General features: G+C 34.0%; 1 protein-coding gene across 1 annotated transcript; it reads right to left on the reverse strand.

The window, feature by feature from the left end:
• Positions 1–1,901: 1,901 nt before the first annotated feature.
• Positions 1,902–22,641, reverse strand: LOC124454412 (uncharacterized protein C10orf67, mitochondrial-like). The gene is given in 17 exon segments (XM_047005224.1): positions 1,902–2,184; positions 9,563–9,637; positions 9,897–9,951; positions 10,997–11,042; positions 11,732–11,794; positions 12,228–12,315; positions 13,275–13,340; positions 13,845–13,933; positions 15,427–15,540; positions 16,320–16,385; positions 16,523–16,588; positions 17,006–17,064; positions 18,134–18,455; positions 19,047–19,121; positions 20,141–20,153; positions 20,155–20,190; positions 22,553–22,641. Coding segments are annotated over 16 exon segments (1,266 nt in total). The 5' UTR covers positions 22,603–22,641; the 3' UTR covers positions 1,902–2,184; positions 9,563–9,579.
• Between the last annotated feature and the right edge of the window lie 200 nt (positions 22,642–22,841).

Raw genomic sequence — 22,841 nt, forward strand, 5'->3', positions numbered from 1 at the left:
AGATAAAATCATTTCCGTAGTTAATTAACTACGTCGTTCGTTAATAATTAACATTTTGATAGGCCCGATGTTTCTAAAAGTATTTAACGAAAATCAAAATAATACGAATGATTTATAAAATAATTGTCATTTCCATTGGTCACCTTTCTATCCTTTTCCAAAATAAAGCAAAGCAATGGATATCCGAAGTTTTTGATAAAAGATTACATGCTATGATGGCGATGTGAGGGGATGTAAATAAACAAGCTTTGTAAAAGCAAACTTAGCTTGACGATTTAAATACAAAACTGCTTGATGCAGAATCACGTATATGGTGAGAGGTATTTGTGTTACACGTAAGAATTTGTAAATAAACTAATATTCTGTTTTTTCAAGTATACATTTGTTCTCGTATGCTTTGCACAATTACCAATTCAAATTTCTTGCATTCTTTCATACAAAGTTCAAGAACAACACATCACAAAAACATCAATAAGCTCTGGCCATTTGGAAAATATACACTCCATGTTAGGGAAAAAATCGCCTCACCGATACTGAATATTCCGTAGAAAAATGTTTCGACGAGAGTTTAGAAGCGAATACTTTTTTTGCTCTGGTCATCGTCACTAGCATTTATGTTAGATTATACAACAATATAGCTACAGAATAAAAATTATAAAATTGGTAGAAACATAGCTATAAAAAGGGTTAATTTCTTCACAAAAATGAGTTTATAAAATGAAAACGTTAATAAGTATATACGTACTCTAAAGAAAATTTAAAATTGTTTTCTAGCACAATCAACGGACACTATAATCGACTACATTAAAACAACAGAGAGGTTTTCTTTATCTCTCTACCCTTTAATTGTATATTTGGCATTTATCTTTTAATGGACTACATTTTTTGAAAGAAAACCATTATGTAGTTAAGACTCATTTTCTCTGACTTCAAGACTCATCTGTCGCGAAACCTAAAGCCCTCAATTGGTGCGTATTTTTGGTAAAAAATGACAGGGTATCATAATCGAATATCATCCAAGCAAATGGCTCGTTCATCAACTTCCAATGTTGATAAGATCTGATAATCAAAACAATTCAAGCAAAATACGGTGTGGAGCAGAAAAAACAAGTTCCAAACATACATTGTTCTAATTCCAAATCCAATTTGGTAGTATCTAATTATTGCGATACAGATGGCTGTAAATGGGCAATGCCTTATGTTTTGTTAAAGAGAAAATCTTGAATGACGGTTTACATTTAACAATAACAAACTCGTATCATTCTGTTCATCCTAATATTGACAAGTCAGTAAATTTTCTTGGTTACTTTGTGAGATAAATATACATAACGCGTAACAACTTGGAATGACAAAATTCATAAACGAGCTATTCTATGCATTTAGTGGCATGTGTTAATGCGGCAAGAACTAAATGATATATTCTATAAACAAAGATAACCCATGGTCAGTTTTGATGTTCTTGTATGTCACAGAATCTAGGTTACTATGGAAAAACCTTATTTTTGACAGATATATACATATCCATTGCAATTAATATCAAGGAGCAAACATTCGTTGTTAGTTATGTTCAAAGCTAAAATTTATCAACCTAAAAATGTATGAAGACGTTCCAAAGAGGCAAAGACGTAAGACGCATTGGGGAGTCGTAAACAAACATTTTCGAATAATGTACAGTAAATGAACCCCTATTTATAAAACAATTGCAAACATTTACGGTTTCAGTAGGTGAAGTTGCAGGGAATTGCAAAAGACCATCGGTTCGCAGGAAGACAGTATCATCTAGTGGCACCGCTTCGTCTGCAAACAAATTAGCCGAAAATTGGCCGAACAAATTAGCCGAAAATTCTATGAGAGCACATGTTTAATAGAATTGACCATTGGCCGAACAAATTAGCCGAAAATTCTATGAGAGCACATGTTTAATAGAATTGACCATTGCGTATGTATGTGGTATAAAAACATTACACCTTTTTGGTTGCCGCTGAATATCATTGACACTGGGAAAAGTAGAAATAAAGTAACTTTTAGCAACAAAAGCATATTGAAAATGGCAATCTATAAAGACAATCGAACGCAATAAAACATTTACAGCTTTAGCAAACGTTGTTTCATTTTTCTTGCGACCATTTCGAAACCACCATAAAACAAAAAAACTCGCCATCTTCTTATAGATAACTACAGCGCCTGAAAAGGACGGCATTGAGTATTAAGGAGAATTTTACAACATAACTCAGAGTGATGTTAAATATAACTGCAAAAACCTCAACTTGAGACACTCATGCTGTGCAACACAAAATATGGACGTCTCTATTACTTCATTGTCTTACTTTCAAAATAAATTGTGACAAATGACATACGTATTTAGCTAGGAGACTACCAGTAACATTCTTAAGCAACAGTTTTATAGATAACAGTCATGATCGACTAACGTAAATGACAATAACGATGTAATAAAAAAGATTATGATTCTATTTTGAGTTTCGTTATAATTTTAATGCACGAAGAAGAACAAACATCCCCAGCAGGTCACGCGTAGGTGGATCATTAAGTGAAGTGGCTCTACTGGTAAATGCCAAGCAAGTTGATTCAATTCACAGCTATTCTATAACAAGCCAACAATCAATGACACAAACTTGCTAAATGTCGGACTATCGGTAAAATATATGTCTCTTCAACATCGTTCACCGTGTTTGTCTCGAGGAAATTGTCCCCAGTAAAAGGCGAAAATACGACTAAATATTCTTGGCGAGTAATTAAAATAAATAAATACCATGACACTAATTTTTGTATGAAATAGAAGCTTTAGAAAATGACGAAACTCCAAAAAAATTTAAACCAAGTCTGTCTCAAACATTTTACCCCACAAAATTTCAATTTTTCCAGACGAAGGACGAGAATGTGCGTGCACCCTGATACTACAAAACATGAGCGTCTCACAAATAGCTTGATCTTATCTGGTAAAAAAGGACTCGCAAAGATATTGCCAAATAAACAAAATGAATTTTTGAAAAAGCGAAGAAAATGAAAGAAATATATGAAACATTTCGATAGCAGTGCCGACAAAAGAATTGATTAATAAAAGACAAAGCTCGATAAGAAAATAATACTATAGAGGTTGCCATGTGAAATATACACACAAAAATTAGTTAAGAAAAAAGGACAGATCAAATTACCTACGTCGACAATACTTGCTAATTTATTTGCCAAGTAAATGCTCACTCCCATACTACACCTCCCTTCCCCCCTGTTTCAAATATTTTCGTGATGACATTCAGACCTGTTATGTCTATTTAACAAACAATTACGTACGATCAACAGGAACACTACATGGAGAACGGACGTAGCTTCTTGCAATATTGTTTTCCAAAATGGTTCTGATTGTTCATAATCAATTTTTGCATAATGTGCAGCTGAGATAACAATTATCCTAAAGTATTAGGAGTTCGCTTTTGTATTGGCCGTAAAGGAGCATAAAAGTCGGTAATAATCTTACTAAGACGGACTCATACTAACACGGACTTCTAATTAAGATATCTATACCTACACATGTTTTTATTCCATTCATTCTTTTCAAAGTACCAAAAGTTTCCGAATTCTAGTTAAGTTTCAAAAGAACCACAAGCTACCCGCTAATCCACTTTTCTTGAGCGTTCGTTGACACTTCCTAATTTGTTCAAGAATTTCAAGAATTTACGTAATGAATAAGACAAAATAGAATTGTAGCTAATTACACAATCGTCGAAATTATTTTTATGCACAACATAATAGTAATGCTGCTTTTTCTATGAAATTTATAAGATGAGTGCTCCCATCAAATCCACATATTGTAATGTTAAATGGTATAATTGGAAACGCGCAAAGCTTCCCTTAGTTGCTTGTACGTAAAAACACATTGGAGTCACAAGTTATTGTGTGTAATGGCTTTGGACAGCCTTCATTGTTCCATTGAAAATGAACAGTCGCACATCAAAAAATGCAAAAATGAAGCTTTACAAGAGAAAGGCGACAATTCCAAACTCACACATCACAAAAAGAAACCCATAAAAATAGTACAGTTTTTACAAAGAACATACTTAACAAGTTACAACATTTAAGACGTTTCGTGCGAAGCAATTAATCGAAGACAATGCCGTTGCAAATAGTGAAACATGCCTAGACACGCAAGCACACCTGCTTGCTTGTGTTTATGCAAGGCTTGACGGTAATAATACCATAGGTTAAGTGGTTTAACGTTATAACTAGATGGGCACGCGTTGGTCTCTTTCATCTTAAGTAGCTATAAAAGCAAACTACGTTTTCATTGCTTCTATAATTTACATCTGAAGAGTACCACCACAAATTACAATGTATCCATTGAAATAGAAACATATCTTTTGAAAGGCAATTGAGTGTTGCTTTCTCGCAAGTTAGATTGTAAACTGCACTGTAAGCAAGTATTATTACACAGTATTGGAATTCAAAATAATGTAATTCCAAATGCTTTTAAAGTTTGCACTGACATCTTTCATCTTTCTTGTTATTCAGGTATTACTGCACTGAAATAACTTTTTTGCATTTTATTTTTATAAATAGATCGTAACCTATATTCGTCCACCTAACTGATAAAATAGTATGTCCGCTAAAACAATTCTTTTAACCAACTGAAAGCAATCAAACACTCTCTTAAAAAGTCATCATCGAACAGGGAAAGAGTTCATATAATACATACTTTTTCCTAATGCGAAATAATGTTTGAATAACGTTTTTTTATAACCGAGTGCAAAGCCCGACCAAAGTGAGAAGTATCATATAAGAGGAATTTGACCAACGAGGAAGATATAAAGGATGAAGATATATTTTAACAATATAGTAAAAATAAATCGGGATCTTTTTGTATACAGTGTTATTACAAGTTTGTTAAAACAATAATAGCGTACCGTTAAAGATCACGTTGAAAATAAATTGTGTTTGAATTTGCATCAAACACTTATCACAATAAAGACGATCAATCATAGAAGATATGGTATTAAGTATAAATTATCGATTACAATTATATAAAACCGCACGAGCTGAAGCTAATTCGGGACGAGTTCAAGGGAACATTACAGTGTATATTTATAAAGAGATACTTTAGATCTCTTGTGCTATAAATGCTCAAATCAGCAGGAAAGTCTGAGCGTAAAGTTCACAAAGAGAACAGTACAAAGAGCATTTTAAAGGAAAGAAATTTTATGCAAGCCAGAAAAAGACCCAAAGATGCTTACAGGTAAAGTTATAATTCATTCACAAGTAGTTCAAGCATTTTAATCAGCAAGGCCATTGGAAACAGACAAATGTCTAAGGATTGTCGGCTTTAAGAATAATTCTGAAATATGTTTAAAATGACCTTCCTTGTTAGGTAATAATGATTAATGATACGTAGTCATAAGAACACAATCCAGCTACGCAAGTACTTTTTATCGCAGCATGCATGTCGTTTTGCATGCCCCCCCAGTTCTCCGGAAATTACAAGGGTGCGTTAAAGAAGTTTGCCAGCAAGAATTTGTACAATGTAATCCAAGACGTTCGGACGAAAGAAAATCAATTTAATAATGACTTCATACATCACACAATACATATATTTGGAGCCATTGAACTATCTCGTGAATTCAGCATTTATCATCAAACAAATAGGTAAACTGAACCAACAAATTATATTGCAAATGAATTTTGATGGACTACAATTTTGATCAATTTACTCCTCAACTCAGACTATTCTCTCGATAGTTTATAGGGCGAAACTTTGCCATACGAAACTATCTTTATCGATCAAAGTATAAATTACACGTAAATTTAAGTATAGCATTACCATACATACGCAGCTATATGATAATTGACTGAGAGACAGTAGACTTTAGAAGTTGAATAATTGAAACTAAACACTGTCATACAGGAAATGTACCAAATGTAATAAATATTCCGTAGTAAAATTTAAAATAGCATGAGCAAATTGATAACAAGTTTCGAATTCGTACTACATTAAGATATACATAGCTACATGCTCAATCGTTTTTACAACCTTAGTATCACATATAACTACCCTATTATCTTTCTTGTATGCAAAATTCGTTCGTAGCAAATTTAGATGCGCAAGTTGTGTACAAAAAACTGTTAAATGTGCAATTATCGATTTTCAAAAGGAGAAGTGGAAATCTTAAATCTTTTCTCCAATCGCGAGGGCTGTGTATGCGTTAGAACATGTTTGGATTGCTACAGAAAACTCATTGTATAGTGTTGAGATAAACATTTACTTCATTTTTCCGACTGTTTTACAAAACCAGAAGTGGCATTTTCATTTAATTTCATGATTTCTAGTGGCAAGAAACCGTCCACAAGCAACCATTCATAAAATTTAACATATTGGTTTCCTCATGAAACGACGCAATATTCTGACCTACTAAACACTGACCTCTTCAGCTTAACGGAACTCTAATAATCTCGAAAATCGACACATTGTCGCTAATAAAACAAATAAAAAGCAATATCGAACCCCTGGAAGGCCAAACGGAACTTTCATGATAAAACATAGAATTTAAAACCTAAAATAGAACTGCCAATAGCTTGTGAACATATATTGGAAGGTGTTGTATAGTAAGTCCAATCATCACACATACATTCACATCTTTCGTTTGAAAATCCACAATATTGACATTTTTTACCATCAAATGCAACTATCGGTATTTCGTATACGACAATTACGCCGCGTATATTGACAGAAAGGTCACCAGTTAGCATTTTATTCGAAGTATGGTAAAGTAAAATGTAAAAAATAATAATAACAATTATATAAGTATGTATTTACGTGTCGTATTATGCACGAAACATTTCAATCACACTTTACAACAAAATCATTAAAATGCCAATGTCGTGAAGTCATCAATCCGGACAAAACCTAAATATGTACGGATCTGGGATGCATGTTCTTCCAAATTTAAAGCGGTTAAACTTAAAAACTTAAGATATACAAAATAAAAGCATAGCGTGAATATAGAACATATTATCGTACGAAATGATATTGCATTTACGCTGTAAATAATTAGTTAGTTCTTTTAATTAAACAATTTATAAGTGATTTCTTCTAAAATTGCGCCTTCACGTTTGGAGAACAGCAAAGCAAAATCTGCCTGGACATGTATCGCGTGCGACGCGCTTCTAAAACAATCATAACAATGGCGTCATTGTTGAAATGCATCGTGCGTTAAATCGCATTTCCCATCACAAAGTTGTAAAGAGAATGCAAAACAAAGACATCAATTAGTTGTCAGGCTATTTTTACAGCTTACTCGCATTATTGTCATGAACGATAATTCAAGATGAAACAGAACGATATGATGTAGCAATCCTATTCATTAAAGGATAACGACACTACATCAACAATGCCGAGTAAAACAGTGGAATAAATCCACAAAATGACTTAGTTATGGCAACCAACGTAAATACTTGAAAAGCACATATATTTTTTATGATGAATAACAACTATTATCTAGACAGATGTAAAAAGTGTAATTGGCAGTTTAAATTTTAATACTTTAAAAATTTCAACAGAGTTTTAGCTGTTCTTTTTAGAAGTATCGGGGTTCTGTAATCATGCCTTACGGCAAACACGCTCTTCCCATTTAAACAGATCTAGTAAAGCGGCCTCATTAAATCAGAATACTGTCTTTATTAAATCAAATGACATCCTTAACTAGACATTACAGATGCCTTATACAACTATTGATACATGTTTGTACATTTACTTTACAACTATTGATGTCAAAATTTAATCATGCATTGATGCTCACTATCTTTATCCCCGACTGACGAGCATGAATGTAAAACTGGAAGCAGGGAACTGAATGAGCATGTTTACAAAACGCTTGGGCATCATACCACATCCGACTAAACATCGCCCTCAAACGAACACCGCTCGAATTAAATGCTGCAATCTTTATGGCCCTGTATTTATTTAGGGAACACTGAATGATGAAAGTAATTGATTTAAGAAATGTAATCTTGCCAGTTATTGGATCTATGTCTTATAATGATCTCATGACAAAGACTCCTTAAAAATGGTACCAACTTGTTCTAAATTACGATCACTACTTCTAACTTTACACCAACAATCACTATGGCATCAAAATCACTGTCATTAATTCTAACTTTACCAATAATCACTATGGCATCAAAATCACTGTCATTACTTCTAACTTTACCAACAACACTATAGCATCAAGCATTGCTGTCATTACTTCTAACTCCATACCAACTATCACTATGGCATCAAAATCACTGTCATTACTTCTAACTCCATCCCAATAATCACTATGGAATCAAAATCACTGTCATTACTTCTAACTTTATACCAACAATCACTATGGCATCAAAATCACTGTCATTACTTCTAACTTTATACCAACTATCACTATGGCATCAAAATCACTGTCATTACTTCTAACTCCATACCAACTATCACTATGGCATCAAAATCACTGTCATTACTTCTAACTTTATACCAACAATCACTATGGAATCAAAATCACTGTCATTACTTCTAACTTTACCAACAATCACTATGGAATCAAAATCACTGTCATTACTTCTAACTTCATCCCAATAATCACTATGGAATCAAAATCACTGTCATTACTTCTAACTTTATACCAACAATCACTATGGCATCAAAATCACTGTCATTACTTCTAACTTTATACCAACAATCACTATGGAATCAAAATCACTGTCATTACTTCTAACTTTATACCAATAATCACTATGGAATCAAAATCACTGTCATTACTTCTAACTTCATCCCAATAATCACTATGGAATCAAAATCACTGTCATTACTTCTAACTTTATACCAACAATCACTATGGCATCAAAATCACTGTCATTACTTCTAACTTTACCAACTATCACTATGGCATCAAATCACTGTCATTACTTCTAACTTCATCCCAATAATCACTATGGAATCAAAATCACTGTCATTACTTCTAACTTTATACAAACAATCACTATGGCATCAAAATTACTGTCATTACTTTTAACTCAATAAGAGAATCAAGTACAGGGGAATATAAAAATACAAAGGAGTAGCCATGTACAGGGGAATATCTAAGTACACATGATAAGGACAAGGGAGTAGCTAAATACAGGGAAGTATTTAAGAACAAAGGAGAGGCTAAATATGCACATGCAAGGGAGTATCAAAGTACAGGGGTATATCTAAGGTAAGTATAGGGAAATATCAGGCGATATCTAAGAATAGAAGAGTCAGCGTTGCGACGACTTAAAGCGTTTCAAAAAGATCAACAATTTATGAAAACACGATTCGAATAAAAGCAAAAAAAAGATTTTTGAAAAAGTCGATAGGAAGCAGTAAGAACGGTATGAAGTCAGTCATAGTTTTACAAAGACCGACAATTGTGAACTTTTGATGAATATTGAGCAATGCGTAAATCGAAAATAATTTTTCTATACAACTAGGCAAATGCTATTTTTGCAAAATCTATAGTCACATTCTGTACCTGGGATTGTAAATAAAACATTCAATCTGTACCTCTATGTTTTGCTGCCTCATAACTGAGTGTGAACTTTGGCGGCGTTTAGTGTTTCACAAGACTGGGAATTGATTCTGACAAAAATACAAAAAAGTTCACGTATGCACTTTGTGTTGAGAAAACTCTTTGATGACGGAGTTAGTTAATTGCATTTTATTAGTTACAAACTTCTCTGGTTGATAATAGCTCTAAGTGTAGCATTATATTATTTGGCGAATTCTCGATGGTCGTATGAATTATGAAACTAAAACATTATACACGACTTTAAAAAGCGACTGGTTTTATATCATACATAAATTACAATAGGTAAATTTAGACAACATTTATCCCAACCTTAACTGGCCATTGCCTTCATGTTTTGAGTCGCCATCTGAGCAAACAAGGCGATCTATATAATATCAAACGGTGTGTTAAACAAAACATCTACAAATTGAGCTAAAGAAAATGGTAAGTAACATTCCGTAGGTAAAAAGTTCTGCAGCAAAAAATAATCCTCTAATATTCTTCCCATACGTTATTAAAATAGTTTGCAATTATTGCTTTGTGAACTTGTTGGTTTTATGTTGGTTGCATTGTAATTCGAAGTAGCGAAGCTATCTCGAAAATTTTAGCCTTGTATATTTCAGAGCATTATCACTATTCATTTCTTGAGATATCTATTGTTTTAGCAGCAGCTTACAGCACAGAAATATTAACATAGTAGGACTAAAAAAGTGTTACTAGAATTATATTTCAGCCAGTGGTGTCATATTACGAAGGAGGTGACGTTTTAACGATTTGTTTCAACGCTAATAATGGACTCCGTCGATTTCGACGTATGAGGGTTCCACAAAGTGGAACATCCTGGTCACTTATAGTGAAGGCAGCTGACCAGACTACAATCACTCGTACCCTTCACGCAACCACAACGCTGATATCAGCGTGACACAGTGTGACAAGGCTGCAACATTGCAGATGCAGATACAGTCCATCCGAGGACATAGTTTCCTCTACCAAATTTCCCTCACATGGCTTTGGTCAACCGGGCTAGGTTTACAGACACATTGCCAAATGTGCCACGAGCCGGATTGAACCCGCGCCGTCTGGCTTACAGCTCACGCAATTAACCATTCAGCCACCCGCCCCGTCCCTGTTTCAACGCTATAGGGGTTTCAGCTCGCATAAAACAAACCTTACTAAAGAAATACATTTTCGTATCTTTACTTTAGAGGATTACAGTAAGTTCTGGGTGATAATTAGGTTATGAAACGTTCCTCAAGTACTGTAAACACGATAAAGCAAAACTCTGCAGTTATACGAGGGTCGGGAGATAAGGGGAGAGAGTTAGAATTACTTCGAGGACGGGTAAACAATTTGTCTAATCGGGTAAAACGCATGGTTCAGAGAGTAAAAGTAACCTGAACTCCCAGAAAAATCTGTGGATACATAGTTACCTTGTCTGGTAGCACAGTTTTTATCACCTTCAAAGCTACTCGGAGGCTAAATTGAAAACAAATAATGCAATAAATCAAATGGATAGAAAACACATATGGTTCATTTAGAAAGCATAAGACATGAAAAATTCGATTTTGTTTTGGTTATTGGGCGTAGCATTCCCCAAGTCTGAACTGCTCCGTTGAGCACTAAGAGCATGCGTGTTGAGATCCACGTTCATTGCACTACTATCTTTAGGCCTGAGCAATAAACCCTTCTCATCATACTTAGCTCCATAGTTAAAAAAGGGGAGGGGAACAAATACTCATGCATTTTTTTTGCAGTCAGTGTTAAGTTACTGCGAAATCAATTGTTTTTATGTATATGTATGTACGAATACCCCCATACAAAAATGTAGCAAAATTTTGCTTGTTTAAGAAGGCGAAATAGAAATAGTTAAACAATACGCATATTTTATTGTACTTCTAGATTGTTAATATATAAAACCACACGCTTCCTAAGTTTCCTTAGAATGTCAACCACAGAGTTAAAAACGAAAAATTGGAGACGACGAAGAGGATGCATAATGAAATTAAACACATAATGAATCCTATAGAGAAACACTCAGTGCGGGGAGAGGAAATGTATAGAAACCTTTACACAGGAACGGCAGTTTGTAGCTCAAATATATCGCACGTCAAAGTTAGATGAGTCTGAAATACCAAAAAGGTTGAATAAAATACTTATCGAATTACAATAACTTTAAATCTCTTATTCAGTGGAACAGGATCTCGAGGTATAATAAATGGTCCATCACTCTACAAACAAAAAGTCAATTCAATAATTTTCTCTTGACGAAAATAATTTTCCGTGACTTCGCATCAACAGACAGGAATGACAATGCAGTTTCTGCAAATCTTTACACTAATACATGACAGGAGACTGGAAGCTATAATGACCATTGGCGTAACCATAGATTGGCGTAACCATAGATTGGCGTAACCATAGATGGGCGTAACTATAGATTGGCGTAACCAGTACGCAAGGTTGGTTGTGCTAGGTAAACTTGAGTAAATTAGCATCGCTTATTTCTTCAGAAACCTATTTCTTTAGTGCGCAATTAGGACCGAAATTGCGAGCTGGTGTTATACGCTAATTATTGTGAATTAACAAAATAAAGCATTTAAAGCCATCATCAAATTTCAAAACAGCCTGTTGATTATATTGCATAAAAACTTAAGACATACTTACGGCGTATGTGAGAGAGGCCTGATGCAATCGGGCAGCTTGCCTTTGAAGAGTCATTCTCAAAAATGCTTCGTCTTTCAAGGCATGCATACTGCAACAAAACAAAACTCAATTATCAACAGTAATATTAGTTATACCTTAACTGGTGAGGTAACAGACCTTTACAACGGTCTGAGAAATCATGTGGTTGTTATTGGAGAAGTGTTGAATGATATCTGAGCACTAAAATGACTGTAATAAAGAAAGCCATATACTACAGATGCTTGACACAGTTGATGTCTACAAATGTATTTCATGTGACACGTTGCCCACTTTGCTATAAAATGGTTATTTGGACTGAAAAACATCCCATAGTTTTGAGTAGACTTTCCTCAACATTAATAGTAAAAAATATGATAATCCTCCCCAGAATCCTTATATCTAAGTGTAATAATGAGGCTGTGTACTTTTATGATCTAAGAGCAATGCTTATTGGAGCATATGCTCCTACATCCAGGCCACTTTGGTAGAAAGGAAGAGGTTAGACAAATTTGGTCAGAAAGGGAAGGCTAAGATCTCTATCCAAAACTATAACATCACGAGAAGAACAAAACACTACAGTGCGAGAAAGAATGTAACGACATTATAATTAGACGGTCAAAGACCTGATATGGTTGTTGCTACTATGATAGAAGAAAGTGTTATTTTGATAAATATCGTGTGGCTCTTTGATAGTTACATGTTTGTTGGAAAAAGAAGAAAAAACTCTGAAAATACAAAAATATATAAAACAGATTGGGAGAATGTCGAACTACATACAAGAAATTGTGAAACTAAAGAATTGAGGAAGAGTAAGGGAAGAAAATTGTTTGACCGACCAAAAAGTTTGAAAGACAAACAATATTTTAATGACGAAAGTTAGTACAGAAAACAGTGAAAAATGAAAAATTAGTAATAATATAAAAATGTACATCGGTCGGTAGAGTGTAAATGAATAGTAAAATACTAAATACAAAACACAGTTATTAAAATAAACTAAATAACGTATCGAAAAAACACATGTTTTCATACCTTTGCTTAAGTATCGCCACCTTCGTCTCCCATGTTTTGTTCACACGTTCTAATTCTTTCCGTAAACTTTAAGATATACGAGCTTGTTTAGTGAACGCATGCGCTGAGGGCAATATATGAAAGGGTCTCAAAAAGGCAACAGAACGATGGAGGCATTGGTTGGAGCAGCTTGCTTAGCTTGAATGAAAATATATTACAACAACTCATTCTTGATTATATTTTTACTTCAAAACAATTTGATTGTTAAAATTATCTTTGTGCTTCTCAAGTTCCTCCGATATTTTTTGTTGAGGAGGAACTCTAAGTTCCAAAAACAATTTCGAGCAAAATGATACAAAAACGCAATACGTGAACCCCACGCAGACCAAACGTGGAACCCACGCAGTACGAAATAAAAACCCATATTTGAGCGTACATTGCGCTGGCTAGCAACAGGCGAGTGTACAGAGTGTCTTGAAAAATCCAAAAATGATATCAGAATAAAGCTAGGCTGCCTTGTAGCGAAGCCATAAGCATATTTGGCAAAAATTCAAACAATATTTCGTAATTAAAATGAAACTTTTCACAAACCTTGCAATCTCTGCATTCAGTTTCACTTCAATATTTTGCAACTTTCTTATCGCTGAGTCTTTCTCCGAATCAGGAATCACATCCCTTTCCTTGAACGAAAGAAAAATGTACGCGAAATTGCATAACGATTGTAGATAACGTTCACTCGTGAGAAACATCAAGAACAGGGGCGGTTGCACGAAGCCTGGATAGCGTTATCCATTGGATAGCAATATTTTCAAACTTGTAAAAAAGGTGTTGAAATTTTTCTTACGACGAAGAACTTTCGTAATCGTTGAAACATTGTTTTATTTCAGTGATTGTTCAGTTCGAATCTTATATTTTTTGCTTTTTAAAAGGTTTTATAAAAGTTTAAAGTGTCTATGAAACGAAAATTTTGCAAATTAAATTATGTTTGCAATGACCAGAACTTTCGAAATGACAGGGTACTTTCTAGAACAGTAAATTCATATCTCTTTTTATTCGAGTGATATTGACGTATTTTTATTTCCAATTTATCCAACTTGTTACGTCATTACATTATTGTAAATGTAGATCGTCCAGATTGGTATAGTTCTGAGAAGGACTGTTTTGTTGTTGTTGACTGACGTTTCGACAACCTTAGCGGTAGTCATCTATAGAGTCAAATGACTCTACGATATTTCTTGTCTTCAAGTAAATGGTTTGAACTCTCTGAAGAGTCATTTGACTCTGAAGATGACTACCGCTAAGGTTGTCAAAACGTCAGTCAACAACAACAAAAACAGTCCTTCTCAGGACTATACCAACCTGGACGATCTACATTTACAAACATGTAACGAGACTCCCGGGTTCAAACCATTTACTTTGTTACGTCATATTGCATAATGAGTTCCACAATGTTTCAAATACTCTTTAGTTTCCTGACAATTTTAGATTGATACCAGTAGGCAACATTTTATACCATTAACCACGTCACGATGAAGGGGACTCTGTCCTTGTGTAGTACAGTATTGGTAACTATACCTAGCAATTCTAGTGCCATTATGCAATGTGACGTCACATGTTAGATAAATCGGACAAACAAAAACATCAATATCTCAAGAATTAAAAGTGATATGTATAAACTGATTTAGAATGTCCATTGTCATTTTAAAGAATCTCTTCAATAAAAGAATTACTCAGACGCTATTGGCTTGCTGCTATTTTTTTGTTGAGTATCTCAAATTCAAATTTATTTTTTACGCGATTTGAGACGACGCATGAGAAATCACACAATTCGTTTATACTTCTAAACAAGAACATTGAGATAAAACAAATCACATTCTCAACTTTATTCTTCTTTGACGTGAAAGTGGCGCCATGATGAAAAATGTATATCACAATAACCTTTCCATTTAGCCTAGTTGTGCAGATACGGATACACTTGGAAAATATGTTTTGTTACAAACGGAAAAATACATATATCTGAGTTAATAGTTAGCCTGCATGTTACAAATAAATCGGACTACGTATAAAGACGGGACCGCAGCGTGATGGTTAATAGCAAAGTCGAGTAGCTTTAGATAAAAAAAGATACAGCTATACAGTACATGTTGTTTGCAAAAGTTATGAAACTGCTTACCTTTTTTTTCAAAGCTTCCTCGAGTTCACGTCTATTTTCCAGCTCGCGTGCTCGATATTTCGAAATCTGCTTCGTCATAAGTTCTTCCATTTGCTTCTGTGAGGTAGCAACCATCTAGAACAGAATAAAATAAGTAAAAAATCTCGCAGCTTTCTTTCCAATATACCAACAAAGCCATGAATACAGTTTGCTAGTTGCCAGATATTCTCCGTATGCTATTGACTTCGTTATTGAGTAAGTCAAGAACAGTTGTTGATGTTGAGGCTAATGTCCAGTTTTACTATTTACATATGTACAATTTTTTACGCCAATAACTAATTTTAACAGATGAAGAAATAAACACTTTTATCAATAGAGTAGGATATTATATGGATTATAAAACGTAGCTACTTCATAAAGTGTTTCAACCATTATCATTTTGCAACAAATCAGTTTGTAAATTACCGTTGTCTATAAAGTATGGTGCCGAAACAAGTCTCAAAGAGTATTTTAAAAAATTGGAAAACACGAACTGTTCATGAAATTGTAACAAAATATTAAAAAATTATTAAATCCTGAAAAATTTATTCAAACAGTATACTGTTTGAATACTATCTATAGATACGTATGAAAGCAAAGCAAAACTTCGCCAGACGACATAAATATGAAAAGCTACAGAAAAACCTTACAAAAATTTCTATAAACATTTCATAGAAGATCATTATGTGAAATTGAAACAATTTTACATAAAATTTTTCTTTCCCTGTGAGATTTTATGTGAAATTTTTCGGGAAGGCAAGGTGTGACATTGTTACATTATTATTTTTAAAATTCCTACGTCGTGCAGAGCACAGCTATAATTACAAAATAACGCAGTTAAAGCAGGAAAAAATGACAAAAATAGGAGTACTTACATCTTCTTGCACTTTTCGCAAACGGTTGTCGTAATTTTGTTGTAGGTAGAGTTTCTGTCTTTCAAGCTTTATACATAAAACATAATACATGTTCCAACTTGGTTATACTCTTGGATTGTCAAGCATGGATAGCCTCGCGAAGACAACATGCAGCTACTCACAACAAAAACCATAGCCATAAAAATATTTCAATTGTTTTTTACCTGTTTTGTTGATTCCTTTTTTTCGCGTTCACATTCAGCTTTCGCATCAATGACTTCTTGTTTTAGCTGCAATAAAGTGTATAAAAATGATAATCAACACAAATCGTATGAAGGTACGTAGCTAATATTTTTGTTTTGTTCTACAAGAATCCTTCCACAACACAAACCAGAGATCTAAAGATGCAACAAAGTTCAAAAAACTTCTAACTTTTTGACCAATGATTTAAGAACATCCCTGCGTGTTTCAAATAAGGATAATGTGCCTTTCTTATTTCATTTAATGTTGAAATCAACGATGATCGTGCATGCATGAATGTTGTGACTATCATAAAAGCTGGGTTGCTCAATAATAATGGAATGAGCAAAGTTGTCAAAAGAAAGTCAAAATATATGTTACAGCAGCTGAAATTCAAAATTTTGACAAAGGTATTAGGCATGGACTTCCCAAAGGATATCTTACCAATAACAATTATGATCACTTACACGGTCTGTGATTGCTTGTTCTTGATTCAATTTATCTGAAAGGCTACGAACTTCTCGCGCTAAAAGTAAAAATATCATGAAAAACTGGAACCGGCGCAATGAATAAATTTTAAAATGTAATTACGTAAACCACATCGATTACATGTCAATCGTCGAAGATCTAAAGACTTGAAAGCAACATGACTAATAAGTTGATTCAAAACACTGTTTCATTTCTATGAAAGACAATGTGATAAAATAGAAAGTCTCTTAGATAGATTTTGTATTTCGGTAATGAATTTGCCAAAAGTATTCCAATTATTTTTCATCACGCTTATGGACAAATGTTTGCCATTTTGAATTTTTGTATTGCAATGCAAAGATGATTTATACATGGCATACAAAGTGGTTTATACGTTTGGTAATTCAAGCATCAAGCATTATCGTCTTTACTAAAAAAGATTCTTTGAAAAAACACACACACACAATAAAGCCATTTTTGAAGAGAGTCGAGAAAATTCAATCATATTCACATCTAATAAAACGTTTAATAAATAAAGACGACATAAAAAGAACCACCCCACCCCCTCTCTCTATAGGTAGTTGATTATAAATGCTAAATTTATGAGCCCCAATCAGCCTTTAAAATGGCAATTGCGATTGCCCTGTTTGGATACAATCATGTGAGCATATTTCAAACTGCTTTACAAGATGTGGATTACAAACAAATAATGTTGCTACATACATAGTGAGTGAAATTTTACTACTATTCAATGCTAATTTATAAACTGGGTATTTCTTGACCTCCTTCTTCACATGGCAGTTAGCTAATTACTATATCTTATTAGTGCTGTCCCGAAATATCCAGGATTCATTTATTTAGAATTTATAACAATATTTCTAGAGGGAAATTTACTTTTTGTGTGGTTTTTATAACCAGTGAGTATGAGTGAACTTTAAGTAAGATTCAGGTCAACATAAAACGTGGATATAATCGAAAAAGTTATAGTTTACTTTTAAGTAAGGGATCCAAAATACAGTCTTTACAATCGCTAATATTTTACAAAATGTGGTACGTGAGTGAAAAATATGATATAAGATTATTAGTGCTCACGTGACACAATTTAAAGATATCTATTTCCAACATACTCATCTGTTTGTTCTCTTCTTCGTACTGTTTCAGAGCTGAATCCATATCCTCCAGTTTAGCTTCCAGTTCATCAATTTGTGACACAAGGTGCTTGCGTTCAGCGCTGCTGGATTCATCTTGCTGAGCCATGTATTGTTGGTTTAACGCATCTTCTAGCTCTCTATCAGCAATTTCTTGTTGTTCCTTTAATTGCATCTTCATCATCATGAGTAACGCTTCTTGTTGTTCGGCTGCCTTACCGCGCTGCTTTTTCAACAAGTCGTCATTTTTCTTACAGTTCTCAAGTTTTTCGCGCTTCGCAATCTCCTTATTGATAAACCGCTATTTGTAAATTCGAAAAGACAAAGTGATTTGGAAGTAGAGGGAAAGCCATGCTTCCAGTTACGAGAATTTGTTATTGAAGAAAAATCCATTTCCATTGAACATTGCAAAGAACGAAAATTAAACAATGAAAAATTACTTGCTTTGGTAATATAAGCAACGATAACAATCGTATTCTCCATATGCACATGATATCAGCGTGAACAGATCGCATACACAAATACAGCAAATATTGTGTGTGAAGTGAATTCATAATTATGACTAAGATTACACGTCTGGAGGGCCGTCTTTGATAAATTTTGTCCTGTTTTGAGTGAACGCAAATTAAAATTTGACCGTATTTTATTCGTGGAATTGACTAGAATGCTCGCTACAAGACGCCTAAAAGGTGTCAAACAATCTGCACCCACAACTCTCAGAGTGTAGAAAACTGGCAATTCTGATTCGTTTTGTCTAATCCCAAAAGCAGTTGTGAGGTCTAGTTTTGCACAACATTTACTTTACCTTGCAGGAGACGCAAATAAAACTCCCATTATAGAGTCAAGTGACCATGTCACGTCGTAAATACTTTACCAAATCTTTCATGCTTACCTCATATTCATTGGATATTTGTGCAATAACGTCAGCTAACTGTTGCTTGAAGCATCTTCTGATTGTTTTTACGCGCTAAAGAGAGGAACAGATGTTTTCAGGGAAGACTCATTGAATAAAAGGGCTTCAATCGTCGACGGTTTAAAGCAAAGAATGAATTTAATAGGGACTAGGGGGCACCTCTCTAGCCTTGGCTAGTAAGGGTGTAGGAGATGTGCCAATTTTCCTTCCACATTTAAAATAGCCATAATATTAAGAAAGTATCAAACTTAAGGGAAAGTAAATCCCATAAAATATTTTCCAGTCTACATACATTGCATGGCTACACCTGCAAAATATCTAAACTAAAGTCCCCTGCGTAATCAGCCCGTAAAGTAGCCCCCCTTCGTAATCATCCTGGATTGCTCTGTACTAAAGGTTAGAAGAAAACGTGGATGAAATTCATGAAATTGACAGCAACTTTAAAACCATTTTTATTTCCTACTCATTTTTTCAAGTACAAAAGGCAATGCAATGAGAAAAGTCGAAAAACCAGATCTTTACTGAGGGCTCAGTTGGAATCCTGATCAAGCCAAATTACACAATATCAAATACAATAAAATCCAGGTCCGTGACAGGTAAAATCAATCTGCTTCTAATTGATCGTAAATGTACAAAAGTACGACGGTTCTAATAAACGAAAGTACGACGGTTTTGGTGCCTTGCAATTAGCTGAATAGCAAGAATGAGCAGTATGTTTATCGGTATAGACAAATGAAAAATTATAGCAATATCCAGCAAATTCCGATACATCCCTACTTTTACCGATTATTTTTTACCATGCACAGACTAAATACGCACGCACTAATAATCCTCCTTCAAAAAAACAAAAAGTCACTAATATTGATATCCACTAAAACTCTGACTCACGGATGTCATTTCAATTACATTAACAGCACTGCTTGTTCATTACGCACGAAAATAAATTTAATATTTGCTCCAACATGCTGTCAACAAACAATACAATAACACACCCCTCTCTTTCACAATACATTTCTGACATCATTACGTTGTAAGAACTTCACGTTAGTAACATCTTTTGATTCGTAAACTACCTCTTCATGCATCCTCTAGGTCAAGAACTCTTTCATTCACACGGCAATATCTTGACATAAAAAGATGAAAATACGAATGATTTAGTAAGCTGGAACAAATGCAATTACAACTCTGAAATAGAATACAAAATAATAAAATCTAGGTGTCGTAAACAGAATAACATTCGTATCGTCTGCATATTGTTCGTAATTATATTCATATTTTATTTATGCATGCCTTATGATATTTTTTGATTTCCTGCAATCTGATTGGCTGCAACAGCGAGCAGTTTTTACTATATCTTGACCGAGGTCCAAAAGTGATGTTTTTGGCAATGTAATTGTACAAAGTGAAATTAAATTTTTAAAACTGATTTAAAAGCCATTTAAATTGTTGAAGAATTGGGCCAGAACACTAATTTAATGTTACAAAAATAACAATCCGAATTTTATGTTGCATGTGTCCTTTAACTCCAAAATACATTCTTCCGTGTCTAACCACCCCACCTAACCTAGCTGGTACGCTTTTGGCGTCTCAAAATATTATATATTCGCCATTTTAAACAACGCTATACGTGGTAGTAGATTAGATGTACTGTATGTGCGACTTTTTAAAGTGTAAAGAGGAAGACAAGCTAAGTCAACCTTAGATATCGACATTAAACTTTTGTCTCTTCCTATCATGTTGCGTTAAAGTTTTCAAGGGAGAAAGTCGCACCAGTGCCTTAAAGAGTAAAGGAAAAATTAGCCCCTTGAAAAAGCTCAAAAAATCCCGCGCTTTCACTCAGTATTTGAGCTACTGGACAGTAACTGGGAAAATGGAACAGAGGTGCTTAAACAAAGAGAAATCTTTACGTGTTTCATGTATGGACTCGTGGAAGTTTAGTAAACGTTGTCCACGCAAATCTTTTAAGCAACATGATAGAAAAAGACAAAAAGTTTACCACAGTAGTTAATGTCCTTGAAAATAGTTCCGACGAGTGAAGACAATGAAAAGAAGGAAAAGAAGAAAAAAGGAAGAAAAATTTTGAGAATGGTTTTGACAGTGATGAAAAATTTCATTACAAAGGATTTTAGGAACTACAAAGAAATAAACTCTAAGAAGAAAAATATTATATATCAAAACGTACAATAAAATTATACTGTATCAAATAACCATTCGGCAACTATTGTGCAACATTTTCAACGATTGCATTCATAAAATTGTGTTTTTGCTCAAACACAGCATTATATTGTAGTTTAACGTGTCGTAGTAGGGATTTTAAACTTTGTGATAACTATCATTTTGGTGATAACAATTTATACCTTTTACGTAAATTAGCATAATAATGATACGTGGGCCACTTGTCCCAATAGTTAACATCAAAAATCTTTTTCTACACAAAATTTCCTTTCTAGAAAAGTATGTTAGAAAATGATTTCTAGGTGGTGCACGCTACCCCCTCTAATCGACTAGACTAAATGCTATGAATGGAAACAGGAATTTCGATACAACAAACTAACACAAGCTTTTTCAATTTTAATTAGAAACTAAAATCTCCAAAAATAAAGACAGCAATCAAATGACGAAATTAAATCGAATTAAAATTCATAATATCAAGTTCTACGGCATATTTGACGTCCTGAGGCACTTTTCTTGAGTTACCTCAGACAAGTCGTGAATTTAGTGGCTTATTAAGGAAGTCCTTGTTTTCATTTTCATTTTAAGACCTCAGAAAATAAACTTTGCCTCGACAACACACAGTTATTTAGCTATCACATTGAAATAATTGTTCTTCATGCTTAAAATGGATTATTGACTAAGCACAAGCAACGTTTTATTCAAAAGATAACTCTTTCAATTTGAGTATCCAAACCACACGGCACAGACCGTGAATATTGCCGTGAAGCAAAAGATGGTGTGCATGAAATCTTAAAATTGGTACATTTTAAACACGCTAAGTTGCAGGATACTGCGTGATCGCTCCTCACAAAATCAACATGACACATGTAGTTAAATCTCAGGCTAAATATTGGAATCGTTTCTATGCTACATTTTCTAACAAACAGCACAATAAAATAAATACTTCTGAAGGAAATATTATTTAATCATCGACGCAATATACGTTATTCTTCAAAATGGAGCAATTTAACCTGTTTGTTGAAACGCACTTCTAGAAAGGACTCTGTTATCACTCTCTGTTTATTTCTTAAACGATATTCAAAGAGTTACATTTTGGGAGAAGTTTACAGGCATGTTTGAAAGTTTTGTTCATTTCAAAGTGATTGTAAAATAAAAGCAATATTGCGCGAGCGCTGATTGGTCTATAGCGTTGTTGGCATACTCGAGTTGATATACCCACTCATAGGTCTCCTCGGTTTGCATAAAGCCTGTGCAAACAGAGTAAACATCTTTATTTCTTAATTATACAAATAAAACTTAGATGTACATACAAATCAATACTCTTTTCTTCCAGCTTGTTCTTGTAGTCAGCTTCAAGCATATCTCGCCAAATACAAGTTCTTTTTCAAACCAGACAAGTCCTGAAGTGTATTTGGAAAATATAAAGAAATCACAAGTAAACTATGTACAGTTATGCATAAAAGTAGCTGGTAATAAGCAGCCAAAAATGCTCAAAGCGCCAACGCCATGAGCCCGGCAGAAAGGACGAATAGAGCTGCTCACAGCATGGTTAAATTTGAAGGTATTTCAACGAACGTAAATTATGTTTAGGTTTACGTA

This window comes from Xenia sp. Carnegie-2017, unplaced genomic scaffold (genome assembly GCF_021976095.1).
Source record: "Xenia sp. Carnegie-2017 unplaced genomic scaffold, XeniaSp_v1 HiC_scaffold_3, whole genome shotgun sequence".
Classification (NCBI taxonomy): domain Eukaryota; kingdom Metazoa; phylum Cnidaria; class Anthozoa; order Malacalcyonacea; family Xeniidae; genus Xenia; species Xenia sp. Carnegie-2017.